The 22,280-nt window shown below is 38.9% G+C and overlaps 1 protein-coding gene across 5 annotated transcripts; it reads left to right on the plus strand.

Annotated features, from left to right (window-relative positions):
* The first annotated feature begins 3,891 nt into the window (after positions 1-3,891).
* Positions 3,892-7,989, plus strand: LOC107816029 (ABC transporter G family member 22-like). Of its 5 annotated transcripts, none has more exons than XM_075226451.1 (11): positions 3,892-3,984; positions 4,215-4,642; positions 4,755-4,846; positions 4,933-5,165; positions 5,251-5,406; positions 5,670-5,853; positions 5,935-6,243; positions 6,321-6,612; positions 6,695-6,975; positions 7,065-7,172; positions 7,639-7,989. In XM_075226451.1, the coding sequence occupies exons 2-11, from the start codon at positions 4,240-4,242 to the stop codon at positions 7,840-7,842; spliced, it is 2,262 nt and encodes a 753-aa protein (XP_075082552.1). In that variant the 5' UTR covers positions 3,892-3,984; positions 4,215-4,239; the 3' UTR covers positions 7,843-7,989. The 5 variants fall into 5 exon arrangements, with proteins under 5 accessions (XP_075082552.1, XP_075082553.1, XP_075082550.1 ...); XM_075226452.1 differs by having other exon boundaries at positions 6,321-6,608; positions 6,691-6,975; XM_075226449.1 differs by having other exon boundaries at positions 3,905-3,984; positions 4,203-4,642.
* The last annotated feature ends 14,291 nt before the right edge of the window (positions 7,990-22,280 follow it).

Genomic DNA, 22,280 nt, shown 5'->3' on the forward strand with positions numbered 1-22,280 from the left:
CATCACCAGCTGGATCGCATCCATCTAGATTTCAGCCAGTAGGATCGCAGCAGGGGTCTAGATCGATACAGGGGTGTGGATTGCAACCATCTTCATCAGGGACCCCATCTCCCTCTCCACGGATTTCGTCTCCTAGCATTTCTAGACTTCGTCTTCGGGATAGTAGCACTGAGCCAGATGTCTCCCCTTCTGCGCACGCTTTAGATTCATCGGAGGATGATGATCCAGATGAAGTGCGGTATGATCATTATCATAGGATGATCATCAGCCCTGAGGGCAATGAGTAAGATTTATTTATTACTTATTTATTTTTGATGAATTAAAATAGCTACTCTTATTTATTTAATGTAATTGCTATGTTGCAGGTTCATACCTAATCATCAGGTTACAAAGACAATCACTGAAATTCTTGGTCGGTTGTATAATACACCCTATCCGACTTGGAGTGACTTTTCACCGGATCTGGTGCAACAAATGTTCAACCAATTTAAGGTTTTAATACAATTCATATCTATTTAAGCATTATATTAATAATATTTTTATCTAACGTTACATACTTTATTTTCAGACTAAGTGTGCGTGGGAGGACTGGTATAACCGTGAAATTTGTGCAAATTGGGAGTACAAATGTCGTAAGAGACTTTCTGATTCCTTCTCCTCCGCTCGAAAGATTAACGAGAAGCCTTCATGGGTTCTACCGCATTTATGGGAGGATCTGCAGAGGTATTGGATCACCGAGAAATTCGAGAAGAAGAGTGAACTGGGAAAGAAGGCCCGAGCATCTAAGAAGGGTGGCTCCTTGCACTGTGTGGGTGCAAGGAGTATGGGGGCTACGAGGAGACTACTGGTAATTCCTTAAAATATTTACATCTATTTTTATCGAACTATATTTATATATGTTAATTTAGTTAACACGTTTTATTATATTTTTAGGGAAAAAAATATGGGAGGAAGATGACTCATGATGAGTTCTTCATGGATACTCACATCCGGAAGAAGAAGGCACCGACAGATCCAACTAGATGGGTCGAGGACCGGACGGAGACTGCATATGTAAGTTTCATAACTATTATAAATGTTTATAATATTATATAGTTAATAATTTTCTATCTTCTAAATAAAGGGTCGCTACAAAATTAATGTGGAGGAGTACACTCAGAGCTTGCCACCGAATGAGCAAGGCGAGCGACCACCCCTTTCAGACGAAGAAGCGTAAAGGTTATGATTGGATGTTGTCGATGGTCCTAAAAAGGGGATAGCATACGGCCTTCCAGAGAAATCATTTCGGTGCTACAGGGCTGGATTGCAAGGTATAGGGACTTCCGCCCTAGGCTAGGCAATTAATAGGTCGACTATCTTGTCTATGGAACAGAAGATCGCAAAACTGATAGCAGAGCTTGAAGAGACAAAGGCTAGAGAACAAAAGAGAGATGAACAATTTGGTACCCTTCAAGTTCAGTTAGAAAAGAGGGACGAACAATTTAATCTCCTTCAAGGTCAGCTGGCCAATCTTCTTGCTAGTGGTGCTTTTCCCATTCTCCGGTCTCGTGAGCCTTCCCCATGTGCTAATCCTTCTCGTCGTGATCCTTCGAACCATGCCGACGATGAAGGTTCTAGTAGTGAAGATGGAAATGATGCAATATAAAACACTCATTGAATGGTGTGTATTGCTAAACAAAGTATTGAACTTGTCAATATTTAGTTGAGACTAGTTTTGAATGATGATTTTATTGTTGATATTATTTTGTTATTGAACATTTGTATAGTTGTTGTTGTGGTTGGCGTTGTTGTTGTGGTTGTTATTAGCGTTGTTGGTTAATTATTATTGTTGTTGTTAGATAATGGTTGTTAGTGTTAGTTAATTATTTTTATTAGCTAATTGTTGTTGTTGTTAGTTAGTTAATTGTTGTTGTTGATTAATTATGGTTGATGGCAATAATGTAATGCTGCCATTATTGGATGGATATTGGTAGTAATTGGCAGGTGGTGTAGCTTAAAAGCAGGCATTTTCTGCCCAGTTTGTACCCAGAAAACAGACCGAAATCGGTCGGAAATTTAATTTTTTTGCCCAAAAATTCATAATTTCCGACCGAATTCGGTCGGAAATTTCAAATGAAATCTCCACTTTTTTGAAATTTCCGACCTAGGTCGGAAATTATGAATTTATATTTATTTTTTAAAATAAATTAACAATTTATTACAATTTACAAATAATTATTTATTTAAAATTCCGACCGATTTCGGTCGATTTTGATGGACGAATTTACACAGTTTTTTAGTATTGAATATTATTAACAAAGTCTACTTTGCAAAAAGGCTTATGCTTATGTGAGATGGTATCCACTAGTCAAAATATTAGCCATAATTACATAAACAACATGTAGAGTTGCCCTTGTCTTAGTGATGAAAATGACTTACGGGAGTTACGGTTACGTATGTCCTTTGTGTGTCCACAAGGCATGCTCTTTGATCGGTCAATTTTCCATTGCTTTAAATCAGATTTAACATCCCTTCATCACGACATATCTCAAGATGACAAGGTAGTTGCTGGACATTAACTTGAGAGATTTCTTTTGGATTTGGTCTATTTTATGTGAACGTGAATCCTTCTACAATGTAAAATCTAGACATTACCGAGCATTTCTCTCCCCTTAAACTGTACTCTACTCTGCTCCTCTCCAGAAATGAATGACATGATGAATTCATTACAATTAAGATCAAAACCAGATGAGTTTAGTGAATGTTACATACACCAGGACTGGTTTAGCACAGGTACTAGGTAAACTCTCTATTCAAATTTAAACATTGGCTCGACCAGGCCTGGTTTCAACAGTGGCTAATGTGCGACTCTCTTTTGTTTGAGAAGAGTTATATGACCAAAAGGTGTAGCACATTTCAAAACAGGTAATAATAACAATTTAGTAACAAAAGATAATAAAAAGTCCTAGAAAACAGAACGTACACATCCGGACAGACAGCTACTGCTTACTGACATGAGAGCAATACATCAATGAATCTATCTCATCTATGCATGCTCTAATAACCCAAAACACTCTGAAAATGTACCATTGATCACTGCTCTTCCTTTGCCCTAGCTTAAAGGGCACCGGCCATGGCCTCGCCTTCTTCTGACTCTCTTTAATTTTAGATGTTGTACAATTGATTAACTCAATCACTTAAAAAGAATTGGTAGGTGAAATAAAAGAAGTAGCATTTCGAATTGCAAGTGAAATAAACAAACTGCACCATTGAATAAAATAAACGATTGCTTTTATGTATGCTATCATCCTGGTGCCAATAATCCCAACAAATACTTGCCAACCGTTAGAAGATCAACTTAGGTTTAAAGAGGCTTTTCTGTTAAAACACTTACTTAAAGAGTTACAAATTTGACTGTTTAACTTTTATTTATTGACAGTGAAGATCTTTTATGTTACATTGTCAATATAATAAGTTAAATGAGTACTAACTTGTAAGAATTGATTTGTGGACAAAAGTTTGGGCTATACGTCTCAGGAAGGGATGGAATGGTGCATTCCAGAAAAATGTCAAATTACAGTTGGATCCACTTGTTTTGGGAAATTGGAATGACCAATACGAAACATATTTAGGGTAAAACTTCATGTCATCATTATTCAGTTAAAATTGACATGACAAAATTCTAGTTGTATGATGATTTTGTAAGCCATTTACTGTTGAATTACTTTGGCTTTAGGGAATTCCAAATGAAGCCAACTGAGTCTAAGCTAGCAAATGGAAGAACCAATCAAAATGTACATTCTAGACATTGTGAAAAAGAAATATCAATGTACTAGTAGAGTTCCAAATTCTACTCCCGAACGATTGAAAGATGCATTAATTGAGACAACCATATGATATGACAATGTTGTCACCAGCATTGGCACTTCAAAAAAGGTCTATATAAACTTAAAACAAGAAAGCTAAAGTTACTGTAAACCTTCTAATTGCACAAATCTTGATCAGGTTGCTCTGTTGCAAAACCAAGTCTTTCTTTTTTCCTAGATTGTCTTAGACATATCTTCAGCTAAGTTTTTGTTTTAACAAATTCTCTTCACTTTTGTTGTTAATGTTGTAGTGAAAAGAGTTTTAAATTTGTAAATAACTCTGCATTATATGTTTAATCTGATACATATATATTATCTTTCTTTTTTATTTATTGTTCCCTTAATAACTTTATGCAGTTGAGTTCACAGTTTGAAGGCTAACCAATCACAAGATATGGAGCAAGAACTAGTTCTCTCCAAGAGCTTTGACAAGAATGAAGCTGTTATAATGCAGAATATCGATGAGGATGAGATTTTCCCACCTGAAAAAACCAGCAGTGTATTTTGCACAAGTAAAATAGAAGGCAATAAAAAGACTAAGAAAGGGTTAATAAAGATGCGAAGCCTGGATTTTGCAAAGGAATCACCAATACATGGAACATCCCTGCGTCATGCAAGATCATTTAGTTCTCACTTTCTAATAAACATAGATGAGATAATGAGCGATGATGATAATGAAAAAGGTGTACTTATAAGCCAGACTGCAAGTGGAAAAATGGGAATTTTCCCCTACGACCAATCCTCTATTACCTCACAAAGCATCTCTGATGACATGACATTAGAAAATACACGAAAAAGTAAGAAAATCATTAAGGCATCAGAACATAAAATATAGCAGCCTCAATAGCGGATACGTTGCCTTTTTTATGTACTATGTGATTTTTTTTTTTTCCAATTTTTGTTGTTCAGAGAAGACATCATGCCCTATGGAGCAGGAGGATGAAGATTCATGCAGCTGGAGAAGAATACAAATTGAGCCAACGTTACGTATACGTCTTAAGGTGGTTAATGCATGGATCTCTTATGAACATTCTACTGCTTATATATACGGATTAAGAAGAGATACATTTTTCTGGTTGTTTTGTAGTTTCAAGATGTGAAGTACACAGTGGCACTGAAGGGAGAAAAGCATTCTGATGCAGAAAAATGTATACTGCAAGGAGTGAGTGGTTCAGCCTGTCCAGGTGAAGTTCTTGCTTTAATGGGACCTTCAGGAGGTGGTAAAACAACTTTACTCAAGCTTCTGAGTGGAAAGGTGAAAAATGATAGTGGAATGATTACTTACAATGACCAGCCATATAATAAGTCATTGAAACAAAGGTAAATGCACTAACTACTCTTGATACAAGTTCCATCCTAAAATTATACAAGTTCAAATGGAAAATTATTGATAATCGCTCAACAGGATCGGGTTTGTTCTGCAAGATGATGTTGTTTTTCCCCATCTCACTGTGAAAGAAACCTTAACATACGCTGCTTTGCTTCGTCTACCCAATACGTTATCTAAAGAACAGAAGAAAGAAAGAGCTATTAGTGTTATAAATGAGCTTGGTCTAGAAAGGTAACTTCTTCATTTTCTATTGACAAATGTGAGAAACTGTATGATAGTTCTTCTTTCCACTTCAAGGGTGATATTCTATATTAATACCAACAAAATAAGCTCTTCTCATTACGGTGTTACTTCATGATTATACCACATAAAAAGAAAACAATTATAAATCACATGAACAGTCTTGTCATGTCAAGTTGACTCTAGCTTAACTTTCTTGATGCTTCTAAGGTTGTAATACCTTGTAAAGTTGGACACTGAAGTTGTTATTTCAGGTGCCAAGACACAATAATTGGAGGGGCATTTGTTAGAGGAATTTCAGGAGGCGAAAGAAAACGAGTATGCATTGGAAATGAAATTCTTCTGAATCCATCACTTTTGTTCCTAGATGAACCAACATCTGGTTTGGATTCAACCACAGCACTTCGAATCGTGCAGATGTTGCACAACATTGCCAGGGTACTCATTGTCAAAGAGTAGTCTCATTTTAGACTAGCTTTCAAAAGTCTCATTGAAAAAATCATCTTATATTTTTGATAGGCTGGCAAGACAGTGGTAACGACATTACATCAACCATCGAGTAGATTATTCAGCACATTCGATAAGCTGATTCTTTTGGGACAAGGCTGCTCACTGTATTCTGGCAAAGCCTCTGAAGCAATGCTATATTTCTCTTCAATTGGTTGTTCTCCCCTTATAGCAATGAATCCAGCTGAGTTTCTAATTGATCTTGCAAATGGAAATATAAAAGACAAGTCTATTCCTTCAGATCTAGAGAACAAGTATCTACCAGGAAACCATCATTTCAAGAGCAAAAATGAAGGACTTTCCTCAGCTGATGTTCATGAGGTATAACAGATCAGCCTTCTTTTCTTCTATATGATAACCATATGATAATATATATCTAAAAGAACAAAAAATTTCAGTATTTTGTTGGGGCTTATGAGTCAAGGGTTGCCAACAAAGAGAAAACAAAGCTGCTGAATCATCGCCTAATAGAGGAAGATTCAGAAGTGCAGAGTTGGCCTAAGTTAAGAGATTCTGGTGCAACCTGGAACCAACAGTTTTCAATTCTTTTCACAAGAGGTATTAAAGAGCGAAGCCACGAATACTTCAGCAGTCTTCGAATAATTCAAGTCTTAGCTACAGCTATTATTGTTGGCTTACTATGGTGGCATTCAGATACCTCATCTCCTAAAATGGTGGCAGATCAGGCAAGTAATGTTAATTTTGTTTTAAACTAGCATGTTTCTATCTTTTTAGTTCTTTAACAAATTTGGTATGGAAAATTTGCAGGAAGGGCTATTGTTCTTCATTTCAGTATTTTGGGCTTTCTTTCCTCTATTTGCAGCAATCTTCACATTCCCACAAGAAAGGGCAATGTTGGTTAAAGAGAGATCAGTGAACATGTACAAGCTTAGTGCCTATTTCGTAGCGAGAATCACTACTGATTTGCTTCTAGATCTAGTTTTGCCTGTAATATTCTTGGTGATTGTCTATTTCATGGTTGGGTTGAAGCTGACATTCCCTGCATTTTCTTTAACTTTGGTCACTGTTTTACTCAGCATAATTGCTGCTCAGGTTAGAGGCTAGATATTTTGTTACCAATTACCATATTGAAGAATACTATAGTTGAGCTTGATATGACATTTTGGGTTCACTATGTTCAGGGCTTAGGTTTGGCTATAGGTGCAGCATTCATGGATGTGAAAAAAGCTACAACTTTTGCTTCTGTTACTCTCATGACATTCATGTTGTCTGGAGGATTCTTTGTCCAGGTAATTAATAAGTAATGTCTTATCAGCACATGGATCACCTTCACAATCAACATTACTATCACTAACTTAATTATTGAGATAGATGCTTCTGTTATGTCAAAAGATTCAATAATTTCTATATGTACAATAAAAAAAAAATTGTCTACTCTACTCTAGTTGCACAGTGCAATTTTCTGACTAATAACATTCAATTGAACCTCCTTTGGACCACGTAGCTACGTCCTTTCTAGCAGCAAGTACTACTTATTATGTACAATTTGCACCACTCTACTCCCTACTTTGAGTGGTTTAGATCCCATGTACAGATAAGGAATTCTAAGTTGTTCAGGAACCATAAATGGACAAGGACAAGAAAGAGTTTGTCAATATCAGCTGCAATGTGATACCTTAAGAAAAAAAGGTCATCACATCAAACAATTATAATGAATGATTTTAATTGTTTGTGACTTAAATTTTGTTATTGCAGGAAGTTCCAAGATTCATTTCATGGGTTCGCTATATCTCTATTAACTATCACACATACAGACTTCTCTTAAAGATTCAGTATAACTCCTTGGGAAGTTCAAAATATGGTGGAGTTGAAGTGGGAGCAATGTTGGTGATGATCATTGGATATAGGTTGTTAGCCTACTTCCTCCTTAAAAAAATGAAACTAAGAACAACTACATAATTGAATTTTCTTTTATCATTCAAGCTCCAATGACTACCAATAAGTTGTATTACAACATTTTGTACTATGTTCTTTCTTAATTTGTTTCATCTGTTTCTTTCTTTATATTTATTTTTAGTTGTGGAGATAGGGAGTTTTGGGACTATATATTTTGAACTTGTCTTTTGTAATATGCATTTAAGCTCGATGTCTTCTTTTTCCTTGTTACGCATAATGTTTCAAAATTGGAGGCGTATGATGAGGTATTTTACCTACCATGAGACGATAGAAATGGGGTTTTTTAATATTTAATTTACCTAAAAATAAAATTAATATTTTAAAAAATTTTAAAAAATGAAGAAAGTAGAATGAAAACGTGAGAATTTTCATTTAACTATCTAAGCATATACATATATGTGATTAATAATATGATGAGACACCAATTCTTAATTATATGTAGAACAATATACTATTTATGTTATATATAATCAAATATGTAAATTAAAAATTAACAAGAACATCTAAGGTGTGTAATGCGGATAATTTAAGGCATAAAATGTGCACAACATTTTTGGAGCATATAGGACAACCAAAAACTCATGGTATTAATCATGCATTGAACTAACACATCACCTATATATCAAGGTGTTAGCCCTACAAGACATTAGACATAGGTTGCCTCACCTCGAGAAAAATACTGAACAAGTTCCACTTTTTTTCTTTTGAAAAAGTACTGCTTACTTATATATAATCGTGCTAACAATGGCTTATTTTTACCGTGGTTGTGCTAGAAAAGATTTGTTTCAAGTGGATCTTCCTTCTTACATTGCTTGTTCTAAAGGTTGACAAACCACTTATTAAGATCTTTATAATCTCATAGACATTTTACCTTATCCAAATTAACCTTCATTTTTGCAAAAAACCACATTTAACCATCTCTTTTCATGGCCAAAAGAGTCCAATTCTAAGATGAATTCATATTTTGGGCCATATGAGACAAGCCCATTATCAAGAGAACTATGATTAGACGTCATCTTTTTGATACACCCAATTCAAGAAGCTGCATGAATTGAAGTTAGATCCAAGCTTTCTTGGGCTGATACTTTTGCCTTTCTCAAACTTGTAAAATTTTCACGTGGAACCCAATCTTGCGTCACCATTGAATTCGTATTCACTTTTTAAAAAGAAATTAACTGATATCCAATTGTTGGATAATTTCAGATACATACACTAGTCTCTTCTTCTTTACTGTTTTTTTCTTCTTCTTTGTACTTAGAGTTTCTTCTTCTTCTTAGTTGCGAAATGAGTTTATTAAATTTATTATTGTTTTGACAATTTAATGATTAAGATTTGATCTTTATAATATTTGAAAGTTATATTTTAAATTTGGGCTCATTTGGAGTAGATTTGGGCATTGAATCGTATATTGGATTGTTGAAATGCGAAAAGCAAGTTTGTGTTTCTGAAATTAAGATTTGAAATCTGAAGTTGCATTCAATAGATTAAACAACTTAAGATTGAAATTTCTAAAGTTGCATTTAAAAGATGGCAGAATAGTCTAAATGGCACCTCTACTTGTGCCACTTTGTCATACCGGTCCCCAAACTTGTCAATTTGGCAAGTGAACACTTACACTCGTTCAAACCCTGTATAATAAATGCTTATGACAGGAGGCTGTCAGTGCGTGTAATACAATCTCCTACACATAAGACTCTACGTCAATATACTTAACCCATGTAGGCTCCACGTCATTTATTAGTGCCACATAGGAAAATAAAACGGGAGAATTATACTTAATTCCCAAACCCAAATTCTCCCCTTATTTTATGCTACCCGATTAGTTTAGGGCTTAGAAAGTATTGAAACTCTTCCATCTCCCTGTCTTCTCTGTCATCGTTGCCGAGATTTATCATCATCGATTTTGTTCTCTAAGTTTCTGGAGTAAGTTTTTTCATCTGTTCTTCATCGTTTGTCTTATTGATCTTCATTTTCCTTGCTGATTTAGGGTTTTTAGGGGAAGGCTGGGTTAGGTCCTAATTATTGTTTAAGTTTCCTGAATATGTGGAGCTTTTGCTCCGTTTCGTTACATTTTGAAGTGAAACCCCTTTTTAATGTAGTGTCATGCATGTAATGGCATATTTGGTTATTCTGTTTAGTTTTTGGGTTTTTTTTTTTTTTGTCAAAGTTAGAATTTCATCTTAGATTTTTTTTGTTAAGTTTGTTGGGTGTTGTTCTTGTTAGTGGTCCGCCAGGATATTTTTGAATATTATAGGGTATTGTGGGAACGAAAAAGGAATTTTGGAAGCTTTTTTAGTTAAAAAATCTATCTATTTTATTGGTTTGTTTATGGAATTATGTAAAGGTGCAACCTTGGACAACCAATATTCATTGATAACACTGTTATTTTTGTTACTTTGTAATAAGTAGGGATTTTGACTATTTATTAGTACCTTTTTGCTTTTATTTTAGTCTGAAAGTATTGATTTATGTTTTCGAAACTGATGAAAATATACAAATTGTAGGAATGTTGGAAGTTTGGTCTCCCATGATGAATTCCGACCCAAAAAAGGGTGATCCGAATCACAAGGCAAGAAAGGGCGCAGAACTAAAGAAGTGCGGTCCGCAGAACGATTTTTGCGGCTACAGGAGAAAGTGCAGACCGCAGACTTCCATTTGCGCCCGCAGATCAAGTGAAAAAGCCCAACAGGAATTTAGCCAATACAGACCGCACATAAATTGTGTGGCCGCAGAACAAGGCCTGTACTGACAAATGATTCAAAGTTTAGAGAGTGCAAAAGACCAAGTCCTTCGGTCGCAGAAGATGCTTCGCAACCGCAATCCAGAATTGTGCTGCTGCAGAATCCAAGATCTTGCAACTGAAGAAATCTGCGGACCTTACATGGAATTGTGCGGTCACAGAACCTCCCGATGGGCATTTTTGTCAGCGAATTTTGGGCCACTATAAATAGACGAGTTTCACATTTTTAGGTCAAGTTTCGAAATTTGAGTTGTTGTAGCCGTTACATTTTGCCATGTTAGGAAGTTTGTGACTATTTTAGTATTTAAACATTATATTTTATCATTTTAATCTTATATTATGAGTTTAATTAGTATTTTTTCTTTATTTTCTTCAATTCCCACTATGAGTTGCTAGATATTTACTAGGGTTGTAACCCAACACAAGTGTGTAAACCTTATGGGTATGTAATTTAATGTTTGATTATGATTGGGTATTGATTATTTAGCTTAGTTTATGCTTCAATTTTAGAATTAATGGTTGCAAACATTAATTCATGCCTTTTTTTACTTAGTCTCTACTTGAGAAAGATGGACCTAATCTAGGATAACTTGACTAACAAGGAATTGGGCTAATTGAGGGTTTGATTAGCCTAATTAAAGGGTTCAAACTAGAGATAGTGAGAACCCGACTTGAGCTCATATCAACTATTTTGTTTGATACCCATTTGGACTTGAGAAAGCCAGATTGGGCAAAACCACTCTTTGACCGAGAGGTATAGAGTGGGTAATGTAGAGTTAAAAACTGTAATATACCCCAATCAACAAAACAAGTATTAATGTATTGTACCCATTAGGCGAACACCTAGGTTATGGTCACACCCCTAGGCTTTTTAATTATTTGGAAAAATACCAAAAATACTGATTCGCTTCTAGTTTCTTTTCTTAGCTTATAATTGCTAGAGTAAAATCAGAATTAGAAATCAAAATCTTTTGTGGAAGTGCAATTTAGCTATTCATTTCGCTTTCGTTAGGTGTATACTCCTAACACCCCTAGTAACTCCCTGTGAAAATCGACCCCGACTCTGGTTGGGTACTATTTTTTCCAACGACCGTTTCCACTCACTATTGAGTGCGAATTGGACATGGATCAATTTTTAGCACCGTTGCCGGGGAGTTAAAATGGTGTTAGCTATATATTTGGGTTTGTTTTTGGAATATCATCTCTTTCTTCCTTGTTACTAATTTGTGTGAGAAATCTTAGGTACAACCATGGTGAACAATGAGCTCAGAAATTTGCCTTTGGAGAATTTGGATACGGAGGACGAGCAAGTAGAGGAGGTACCTCATGAGCTACAAGCCAATCGGAGATGCCGGGTACCTCATGATAATGTGCCCGTTCAACCTCCACCTTCACCACAAGCGGCTCCACACCGGATATTGCCCAACGAAGCTTATGCTAGTGCAATAGTCCCTCCCCGTATTAGGGCGGGAAACTTTCAAATCACCAATGTGATGCTCACTTTGCTTGAGCAACAAGGTTTCTTCACTGGTGCTCTAACACAAAATGCTTATAAACATTTGAAGGGGTTTGTGGACATTTGTTGGGGGAGCTAGCAAATAAATATTTTCGAGGTTGCATTGGCGCTAAGGCTTTTTCCCTTCTCTCTATGGGGGAAAGCTTTAGATTGGTTGGAATGATTGCCGGACCATTCAATTCACGCTTGGGATGAGTTGGCGAAAAAGTTCATTGCTAAGTTCTTCTCTCCCAGACAGATGGCTACACTTTGAGATGAGATCTTGGCATTCAAGCAAGAGCCGAATGAACCACTACACGAGATATGGGAACGCTATAGAACTATGGTCAAGGAATGTCCCAACAATGATATAATGGAAATCATGATTCAACAAACCTTCTATCGTGGGATTAACACGACCAACCAATGTGTAGTGAATCAACTAACCAGTGGAAACTTTATGACTATGCCTTATGCGAAGGCGTGTGAGATTTTGGATAAGATGGCGGACACATTGTCGGCTTGGCAATCTCGGGCCAATGTTTCACAAGCTGACCCGAATATGATCCACCTTCACAAAGAATTGCAAGACCATGGGCAAGCCATTGCCGAATTGACAACCACCATAACTCAACTAGCAAAGGCCCAACTAAATCATGTGCAAACTCCAAAACAAGTCAATGCTATGGAAGGAGTGAACATGATGGTGAACAAGAAGAGGACCAAGGGTCCACAATTGTAAAATCGAGTGGAGAACTATGTGCAAGAAAATGGTAGTTTTGAGCAAGATGATTCATATAATGAACAAGAAGAAGAAGCGCAATTTGTGAATAATATTTAAGGGCAAAGAAACAATTTCCAAGACCCAAGCCAACAACAATGGCGAGCTCAAAACAATCAAGGCAATTGGAATTCTAACAATCAAGAAAATTGGAGTGGAGGCAATAATCAAGGGTTTGGCATAACAACAACAATCAAAGAAATTGGAGTGAAAACAACCAAGGAATTTGGGGAGGTAACAATCAAGGCGGATGGAACAACAATCAATGCGTGGTCAACCAACTTGCCGGTGGAAATTTCATGACAACACCATATGCCTAAGCTTGTGAAATCTTAGATGAAATGGTAGATACTTCATCGGCATGGAAAAGTAGAGCAAATGTTCCTCAAGGTGATCCAAATATGATTCACCTACACAAAGAATTGCATGATCATGGGCAAGCAATTACCGAGTTGACCACTATAATGAATCAATTGGCCAAAGCTCAACTTCAACAGGTTCAAGGTCCTAAGCAAGTAAACGCAATGGAAGGTGTCAATATAATGGTGAACAAGCGAAGGCAAAATGGTCAACAAGTGCAAAACGGTCTGGAACAATTTGTGCAAGATGATAGTGGGTTCGACCAAGACGAATCAGACTATGAGCAAGAGGAAGAAGTGCAATATGTGAATAACTACCAAGGGCAAAGGAACAACTCTCAAGGCCCGAATCAACAACAATGGCGATCTCAAGGAAATCAAGGAAATTGGAATAATCAAAACCACAAAGGCAATTGGAGTGGTGGTACTAACAATCAAGGTAATTGGAACAATAACAATAATCAAGGTAATTGGAACAATCAAAGCAACCAAGGCAATTGGGGTGGCAATAATCAAGGATATTGGGGAGGCCACAACCAAGGGGGTTGGAATGGTAACCAAGGGAATCGGGGGTCGGGCTCTCAAAGGACCTCGATATATCAACAACCAAACAACCTGCCTCCATATCCGTCTCAAGGTTCTAGTTCTTCCAACAATGAGATGGGACGGATTGAAAATATGTTCAAACAAATGATAGAGAAAAATGCCGACTCTGATGCTCAATTAGCCTCTCACAACACTTCAATCCGGAATTTGGAAGTTCAATTGGGGCAAATCTCGCAAGCTTTAAACACTCATCCTAAGGGGGAATTACCTAGTGATACGGTGGTGAACCCAAAGGATGGGAACAACACAGGACATGCCATGGCCATAACAACAAGGAGTGGAATAGGTGGAGATACAACTACCTCAAATCAAAGAAGAATTGTGGATGATGATGTAGTGGTTCAAGAAGATGAGATTCCAAGCAATGTGGTTCAAGCTAATGAAGAAGTGAGAAATGATATTGGTGAGAGTGTGGAGGAGACCCAAGAAGAAGTGAACTCGTCCAGGGAACACATGATTAACATACCGGAACCGATAGTGCCAAAGGCCAAGTCACCAATGCCAAGGCCTTCTCCTGCATACCCTCAAAGGCTCGCCAAGCAAAATAGTGAGAACCAATTCAAGAAGTTTATTGACATGATGAAGAGCTTATCCATTAATGTTCCATTGGTTGAGGCGTTGGAACAAATGCCCGGTTATACAAAGTTTACGAAGGATTTGGTGACAAAGAAAATATTAATGAATTATGAGACTATCAAGATGACACATCAAGTGAGTGCTATTGTGCACTCAATGGCTCCGAATTTGGAAGTTCCCGGCGCTTTCACAATACCTTATACTATTGGAAGCACCAACTTTGTCTAAGCTCTATGTGATCTAGGGGCGAGTATCAACTTGATGCCCTAATCGGTGTTCAAAACTTTGGGAATTGGGCAACCAAGACCCACATCTATGAGGTTACAAATGGTGGATCGTACTATGAAGAGACCATTGGGTATTATTGATGATGTGTTGGTTCGTGTTGATAAGTTCATCCTCCCGGTGGACTTTGTAATTCTTGATTGCGAAGTGGACTATGAGGTGTCTATTATCTTGGATAGACCTTTCCTTGCTACGGGGAAGGCTCTTATTGATGTGTAAGCCGGTGAGCTCACCTTCCGGGTGGGTGATGAAAAGGTTATTTTCCATGTATGCAAATCTATGAGGCAACCGAATATCAATGAAGTTTGTTCGTTTGTGGACTTAGTGATCGAGGTGATTGTTAATGATGCTAGTGCCATGATGAATGTTGATGACACTTTGGAATTCGTATTGCTTAATCATGATGATGATGATAAGGAAGGCTTTGTGGAATGTGTAAATGCATTACAAGGAATGTGGTCGTATACTTATGAACCCCGAAAATGTCCTTAGATCTTGAGAACCAGAAGACTCCTCAAACAAAGCCCTCAATCGAGGAGCCTCCCACTTTGGAGTTAAAGCCATTGCCTTCACATCTCAGGTATGAGTTTATAGGCCCATGTTCTACTTTACCTATTATTCTTTCCTTTTGCTTGACTAACGTGCAGGTAGATTCTACTTTGGCGGTGCTTCAAAAGAGGAAGAAAGCTATAGGATGGACACTGGCGGATATTCGGGGTATAAGCCCCGCCTTTTGAATGCACAAGATTATTTTGGAGGAGGATGACAAACCCTCCATTGAACATCAAAGAAGATTAAATGAACCAATACAAGAGGTGATGAAGAAGGAGATCATAAAATGGTTGGATGCCGGGGTTGTTTACCCCATTTCCGATAGCTCGTGGACCTCTCCGGTGCAATGTGTCCCAAAGAAAGGGGCATGACTGTGGTCACAAATGACAAGAATGAATTGATTCCTACAAGAATGGTGATCATGTGGAGAGTGTGCATGGACTATCGAAGCTCAACAAAGTCACTCGGAAAGATCATTTCCGCTTCCATTTCTTGATCAAATGCTTGATTAGTTGGCCGGACGAGCTGTTTATTGTTTCCTTGATGGATATTCTGGCTACAATCAAATTCTCATTGCTCCTGAGGACCAAGAGAAGACTACTTTCACTTGTCCCTATGGTACTTTCACATTCTCACAGATGTCATTTGGGTTATGCAATGCACCGACGAATTTTCAACGGTGTATGATGGCCATCTTCACCGACATGGTGGGGAATTTTCTTGAGGTCTTTATGGATGATTTCTCTGTGGTTGGGAATTCCTTCAATGATTGCTTGAACAACTTGGATAAAGTCTTGGCAAGATGTGAGGAGACAAACTTAGTTTTGAATTGGGAGAAATGTTACTTCATGGTCGAAGAAGGCATAGTCCTCGGCCACAAAATTTCAAAGCATGGTATTGAGGTCGACAAGGCCAAAATTGAGGTGATCTCCAAACTCCCTCCCCTACATCCGTGAAGGGAGTGAGGAGCTTCTTAGGTCATGCGGGGTTCTATCGCCGATTCATCAAGGACTTTTCTAAGGTGGTGAACCCCTTGTGTAAACTTTTGGAGAAGGATGCCAAGTTCCATTTCAACGAGGATTGTATGAAGGCATTCTAATTGCTCAAGTTCAAGTTGACTACTACTCCTATTATCATCGCACCGGATTGGAGCTTGCCTTTTGAGCTTATGTGTGACGCAAGTGATGTGGCGGTCGGAGTAGTGTTTGGGGCAGCGTATCAACAAAATCTTCCATCCAATCTATTATGTTAGTAAGACCATAAATAATGCCCAAGTCAACTACACAGTGACCGAAAAAGAGCTCCTTGCTATTGTCTTTGCTATGGAGAAGTTCCTCCCGTACTTGATGGGTACAAAGGTGATTGTACACACCGACCATGTGGTGCTTCGATATTTGATGAGCAAGAAAGATTTTAAAGCAAGATTAATGCGGCAGATGCTTCTATTGCAAGAGTTTGATCTAGATATTCAAGATCGCAAGGGTAGTGAAAACCAAGTGGTGGACCACTTGTCTCGTTTGGAGGAGGAGGGGAGGCCACATGATGGCCTTGAGATAAATGATTCCTTCCCTGACGAGCATCTTCTAGCCATTTCAATGACCGGGATGCCATGATTCGCCGATTTAGACAATTATCTTGTGATTGGTATCGTACCGAATGAGTTCTCTTCAAACCAAAGGAAGAAGCTCAAACGGGATTGCCTTGACTATTATTGGGATGAGCCATATCTCTTCCGGATTTGTACTGATGGTGTGATTCGACGATGTGTGCCGGAGGAGGAACAAAGGAAAATTATTAAGGCTTGCCACTCTTCACCATATGGCGATCACCATGGTGGAGCTAGAACGGCAACAAAAGTGTTGAGGTGTGGATTCTATTGGCCTACTCTTTACAAGGACGCTAGCGATCTCTTCAAGCGTTGTGATGAATGTCAAAGGGCCGGTAGGATTTCTAAGAAGAATGAGATTCCCCTCACCACCATCTTGGAGATTGACATTTTTGATGTGTGGGGCATTGATTTCATGGGTCCGTTCGTGAGCTCTTGTGGAAACACTTATATTTTGGTAGCGGTGGATTATGTGTCAAAGTGGGTTGAAGTCGTAGCTTTACCCAACAATGAAGCTCGAAGTGTGGTGGCATTTTTGAAAAAGAACATCTTCACGAGATTTGGTACTCCAAGGGCCATTATTAGTGATGGGGGATCACACTTTTGTAACAAAGCTTTTGATACCTTACTCACAAAGTATGGTGTCACTCACAAAGTGTGGACTCCCTATAATCCTCAAGCAAGTGGGCAAGTCAAAGTCTCCAACCGGGAGATCAAGAGTATTTTGTCGAAGACTGTGAATGCCAATCGGACGGATTGGTCAAAGAAACTTGATGATGCTCTTTAGGCTTATAGGACAGCTTACAAAACACTGATTGGTATATCTCCGTATCGGTTAGTGTTTGGGAAATCTTGTCACCGACCGGTGGAACTTTAGCACAAGGCTATGTGGGCATTGAAAAAGCTTAATCTTAAATGGGTTGTCGCTGCCAACTTTAGGGTGGCACAATTGAATGAGCTTGATGAATTCAGGTACCATGCATATTCAAGTTCATCCTTAAACAAGGACAAGATGAAGTACCTCCATGACAAGTACATCCGAAACAAGGAGTTTAAAGAAGGTGATCTTGTGTTATTGTTCAATTCCCGGTTATAGATGTTTTCGGGTAAGTTGAAGTCTAAATGGAGTGGCCCATTTGAAGTGGTGAATGTAACCCCCTTTGGTGCTTTGGACTTAAAAAATAAAAATAATGAGGTGTTTAGAGTCAATGGGCACTGGGTAAAACACTATCTTGGCAAGGTTGATGATGGCCACATCGTGGTGGTTCTTCATGTCAAATGATTGGTAATCTACGTCGTGTCGCGACATTAAATCAGGCGCTTCTTGGGAGCCAACCCATGTGCCCTTTTCTTTTTTATTAGATAGGCTTTGTTTTGTGCTAACTAGTTTTGAAGTGTATGCAGGAATGGATGTGTACTTCAGGGACTGTGTCATAATTGGCTAAGTGTTGAAAAAGTGCGGACCGCACATTAATTATGCGGACCGCACAATTCTAAAGGCAACAACAAAAATCACTCTACGACCACACAATTATGTGTGCGGTCGCACAACTGGAAGACCAAAATTTCAAGTTCTCTCAAGTTCGTCTGTCAAACTTCATAGCCAATCTGCGGCCGCACACACAATTGTGCGGTCCGCACAAATTCTGTAGCCGTACTCACTTTTGTGCGAACCGCAGAGTTGTATCAAAGTCCAGGTAAAGAGTGCGGTCCGCACTCACCTTAGGTTTGGGTTGACTTGGTCAACCTATAAATAGAACCTCAACGCACTATTCACAGTTTACAAACTCTGAGTTCTTGAACCCTAAGCAAACACAGTGCATGTTCAATTAGTTCACAATCTTCCTTCATTTCATCATTGTAGATTCTTACTTGCATCCTTCATAACTGGTATATTCATTACTTCTTTAGATTTTTCAATTTCTTTTAGTTTTTGTTCTTTTGTGGTAGAGTTATTTTTAGAACTAAAATGTCAATAGTTAGTCATGTGTACTTAAAATCATGTGGGTAATTTCATATATGTTCATTGGGGCCTGGGTAGATCATTAATCATGGTTAATTGCAAATACCATGTCTAAATTATGCTAAACTTGGAAAACACAGATTCAGTGCTGCGTAATTTTGAATTGTGTGGCCGCACACAAATTTGTGCAGTCCGCAGATCTTAAACATAGATCTAAAATGTTGCATGAAAAGTAAACTGCAGAAAAATTATGCGGCCGTAGAAAAATGTATGCGACTGCACTCGAAATTGTGCGGTCCGCACTTCAGGATGTACGGCCGTACTTCAAAATTGTGCATTCCGCACATGGTAGTCTGCGGCCACACTCAAAATTGTGCGGTCCGCACTGCCTCATCTGTAGTCTATTTTCCTGTAACTATTATGCATGTGTGTACACTGTTTTAAGCTCTAACTAACTTATGTACCTCATATTGTAGACAATGGTTCGTTCACAAGGTAGAGTAGATACATCTAAAGGGAGAGGTGAACCCTCCTGAGGCTGGGGCAAAGGCACTCAACCTTTAGGGGTGCAAAAGAAAACTTTGACAAAAAAACAAACCCCGGGGAGAGGCAGGGCCACAGAGCCTTCTGAATCAAGCTTATATGTCCCGTCTAGGGAAGCCTCCGAAGGTCACTCAATGGGAGAACAACCTGAGGCCCAGTCTCAACCATCACACTTCCTAGGGAGATACCAACTACTGGACGAACCCTCCACCTCAGCAAGTTCTTTTGAGGGTTCCAATACCGGTAGCCAGGGTTTAGAGCCCTCCTCTACACCTACTCCTCCAGTAATAATGGCAATAGATGATGATGATGATGATGCCCTAGATGATGGTAGAGGAGGTGATAGTCGAGTGGGCGACCTAGAGAGGTCGAAGAAGAAGGAAGCATGGGAGGATCGGTTTGTGAGTTTGACAACCTTCAACAGGTTCAGAGAGTGGTGGCCCCAGAGATCGCTCACACTTGAGCGGCAAATCTTACTGAAGGATTTGGATAAATACAATCCAAATATTTTAGGGAGCGCCAGGGGTGGATGTGGTTCACCACAGTGTCAAGGATGCGAAGGAGCACTTGGTACGAGAATTCTATGCCAATGTGGCACATAACGAGAAGGGTACCAAAGTTACCAAAGTGTGGAATTTGAAAGTTAGATTCGATCAGGGCACTTTGAACCAGTACTTGGGATTCGAGGAGTTAGAACCAGTCTAGTACTTGGAAAAGCTATCTAAGGATGGTGCAATTCGCCATTGGCTCACAGAGATATTGGCAGCTCTAGGACCACCACCACCGTGGATCACAACGGGGGTTCCCATTTCTCAGGCCACCCTCAATTTTGAAGTAAAAGGGTGGCAAACTTTTGTGTGCAGCCGCTTAGACCCGAGCAGGAATGAAAACAATTTTCCACTCCCCCGAGTAGTTTTGGTGGCATCCATCATGGTCGGGTACCCAATAAATACGGGTGCCATCATGTCGGCCAATATGTCGTTAGTGGTCCAAAGAGGTGAAAGTTCCTATCCATATCCCAACACACTCACAGCATACCTCACGGATGTAAATGTGGAGCCGAGGAGTTTTGATCAAAAGGTGCGGGCTAAACAACCCTTCTCATGGTACTCTTTACAAGGTCCGGGAAACCCAAAGTTCAAGGGTAAGGCAACTACCACCGGTGGCCAGTCTGATGAGCCAATGGTGGTGGTTACAGATTTAGTTGCTGAGCCTTCTACAACTGCCATGCCTTCCACAGCAACTGGCCCTTCCACCGAGATAGCTGACATGCCACCACCTCCACCTTCTAGAAAATCTACATCAGTGCCAGTGCCTGCCTCTTCCACATATCCACTCATTGCGCTGCAAGTCTCCCAAACATTGTCAAGTCTCAACAACTAGATGCAGACAACTACTTCAAAGTTGTCTGACATATCCAGTGCTGTTGCAGCACAATCCTCTACCCCAGCAACACCTTAGGTACCTCCGTTAGTGAAGGAAACTTTGAAGAAGATCCTGGAAAATTATAAGACTATTATGGGTACAGTGGTGGCTCACGGGAGAGCTATTGAGGAGTTGGGCAAACAGGTGAAGAATATGCGGAAATCTCTGGCATCAAAGAAATCAGTGGAAAGATTGCGCACCGAGGTGGCCAAGCTTGAATCAGCTGGGGATATTCCCCTTGACCTTCTAATGGAGACAATACCAGCAGTTCCACCAGTACCTGAGGCACCAGAGACAGCAGCTAGCCAGTCTGAGGAGCCAGGCCTTGCTGCCCATACCGCTGAGGAGATGCTCCTGATGTTCAGCCACCCCATTATTCTCCGACCGGAGGACGATGAAATCCAGTTGGAGGATCCAGAGGTTGCTGATGATGCCATGCACACTGAGACCACATAGGGAGTTCTCTTCACTCTCTATCCTTATTTTTGTTAAGCATTGAAGACAATGCTTATTTTTTTCAGGGGGGTGGTCTATTTTGGATAGTTTATTATGGCATTGACATTGGCATGAAATAACTGTAATACCCTTTTTCTTTTATCTTTATTCTATCTTTTGTTATGTATATATTCCTCCCTTTCCCTTGATGTATATAATCATTTCCCCTCGGTTTGTATATTCATTTGTCTTACTTTCAGTAGTTAATTTTATAGCTTATGTAGTTTGTTTTTCTTAGTAGTATAACTTCTTATTTACTTCAATGGCTTTTTTTTTTATTTGGTAGATTCTTGTTATGTTTAATTGAGCAATAAGCCTTTGGTTTTCTTAATGCCACAGTTCTTTCCAAAGGTAGGTTTTGTGTGAACCGGGTAGCTCTTCCCAATGATGGATGGCGTGACAACCTTCTTAAGGGATTGAGTCTGTTTTTTTATGATTAGGTTAAAAAACAATAGTAATGAATAAAAAGGTCTCAAGCATGCTTCACTTGGTAGCAACACATTTACCTACGACCTAATGGTTAAAAATAAGTTTTTGGCAGAAAATAGCTCTAGTTGTAACCTTTTGACTCTTGTGTTGACTTAAGCATTCATCGAGTGGTTCAGTCGAACCATTTGTGATTTTCAATCTTAAATAGGGTTGTTGTGGGCCCTCGACTCCATTCCCCTTAGCAATCCAGCAGCGTGAGAGGTGAGATATTTATTTGCAAGTTCAAGTACCCGTGCTAATAGTCTAGAACTTGCCCCGAATATTTTTCTAGGCGAAATTCTAAGTTTGGCTTGGCTTGAGAAATAATTGTAGGCTCTCCTTGATCCAATTTGAAATTTTTCTTAGCTCACCAATGTGATATCCCTAGTCAACCCATTTGAGTCTAAGCCCTTTTTCATTTAATAAATATGTTACAAGTATGTACCTGTCTGTAATGACCATCTCTTGGCACCCGATCTTTCCTTGGCATTCTTGAGAAACAATTGGCTAAAACATAAGTTTGGGGGAGAGATGAGGAGTTTGAAAG

Source organism: Nicotiana tabacum, chromosome 12, assembly GCF_000715075.1.
Source record: "Nicotiana tabacum cultivar K326 chromosome 12, ASM71507v2, whole genome shotgun sequence".
NCBI lineage: Eukaryota > Viridiplantae > Streptophyta > Magnoliopsida > Solanales > Solanaceae > Nicotiana > Nicotiana tabacum.

What these genes read in the sequence shown, in the direction of transcription:
- LOC107816029 (XM_075226451.1), top strand. Translation starts at nt 4,240, where the DNA reads ATGGAGCAAGAACTAGTTCTCTCCAAGAGCTTTGACAAGAATGAAGCT. An exon ending in TGTTGCACAACATTGCCAGG is followed by an intron (nt 5,854 to 5,934) that starts GTACTCATTGTC and finishes TATTTTTGATAG; the next exon opens with GCTGGCAAGACAGTGGTAAC. An exon ending in CTGGAGGATTCTTTGTCCAG is followed by an intron (nt 7,173 to 7,638) that starts GTAATTAATAAG and finishes TTGTTATTGCAG; the next exon opens with GAAGTTCCAAGATTCATTTC.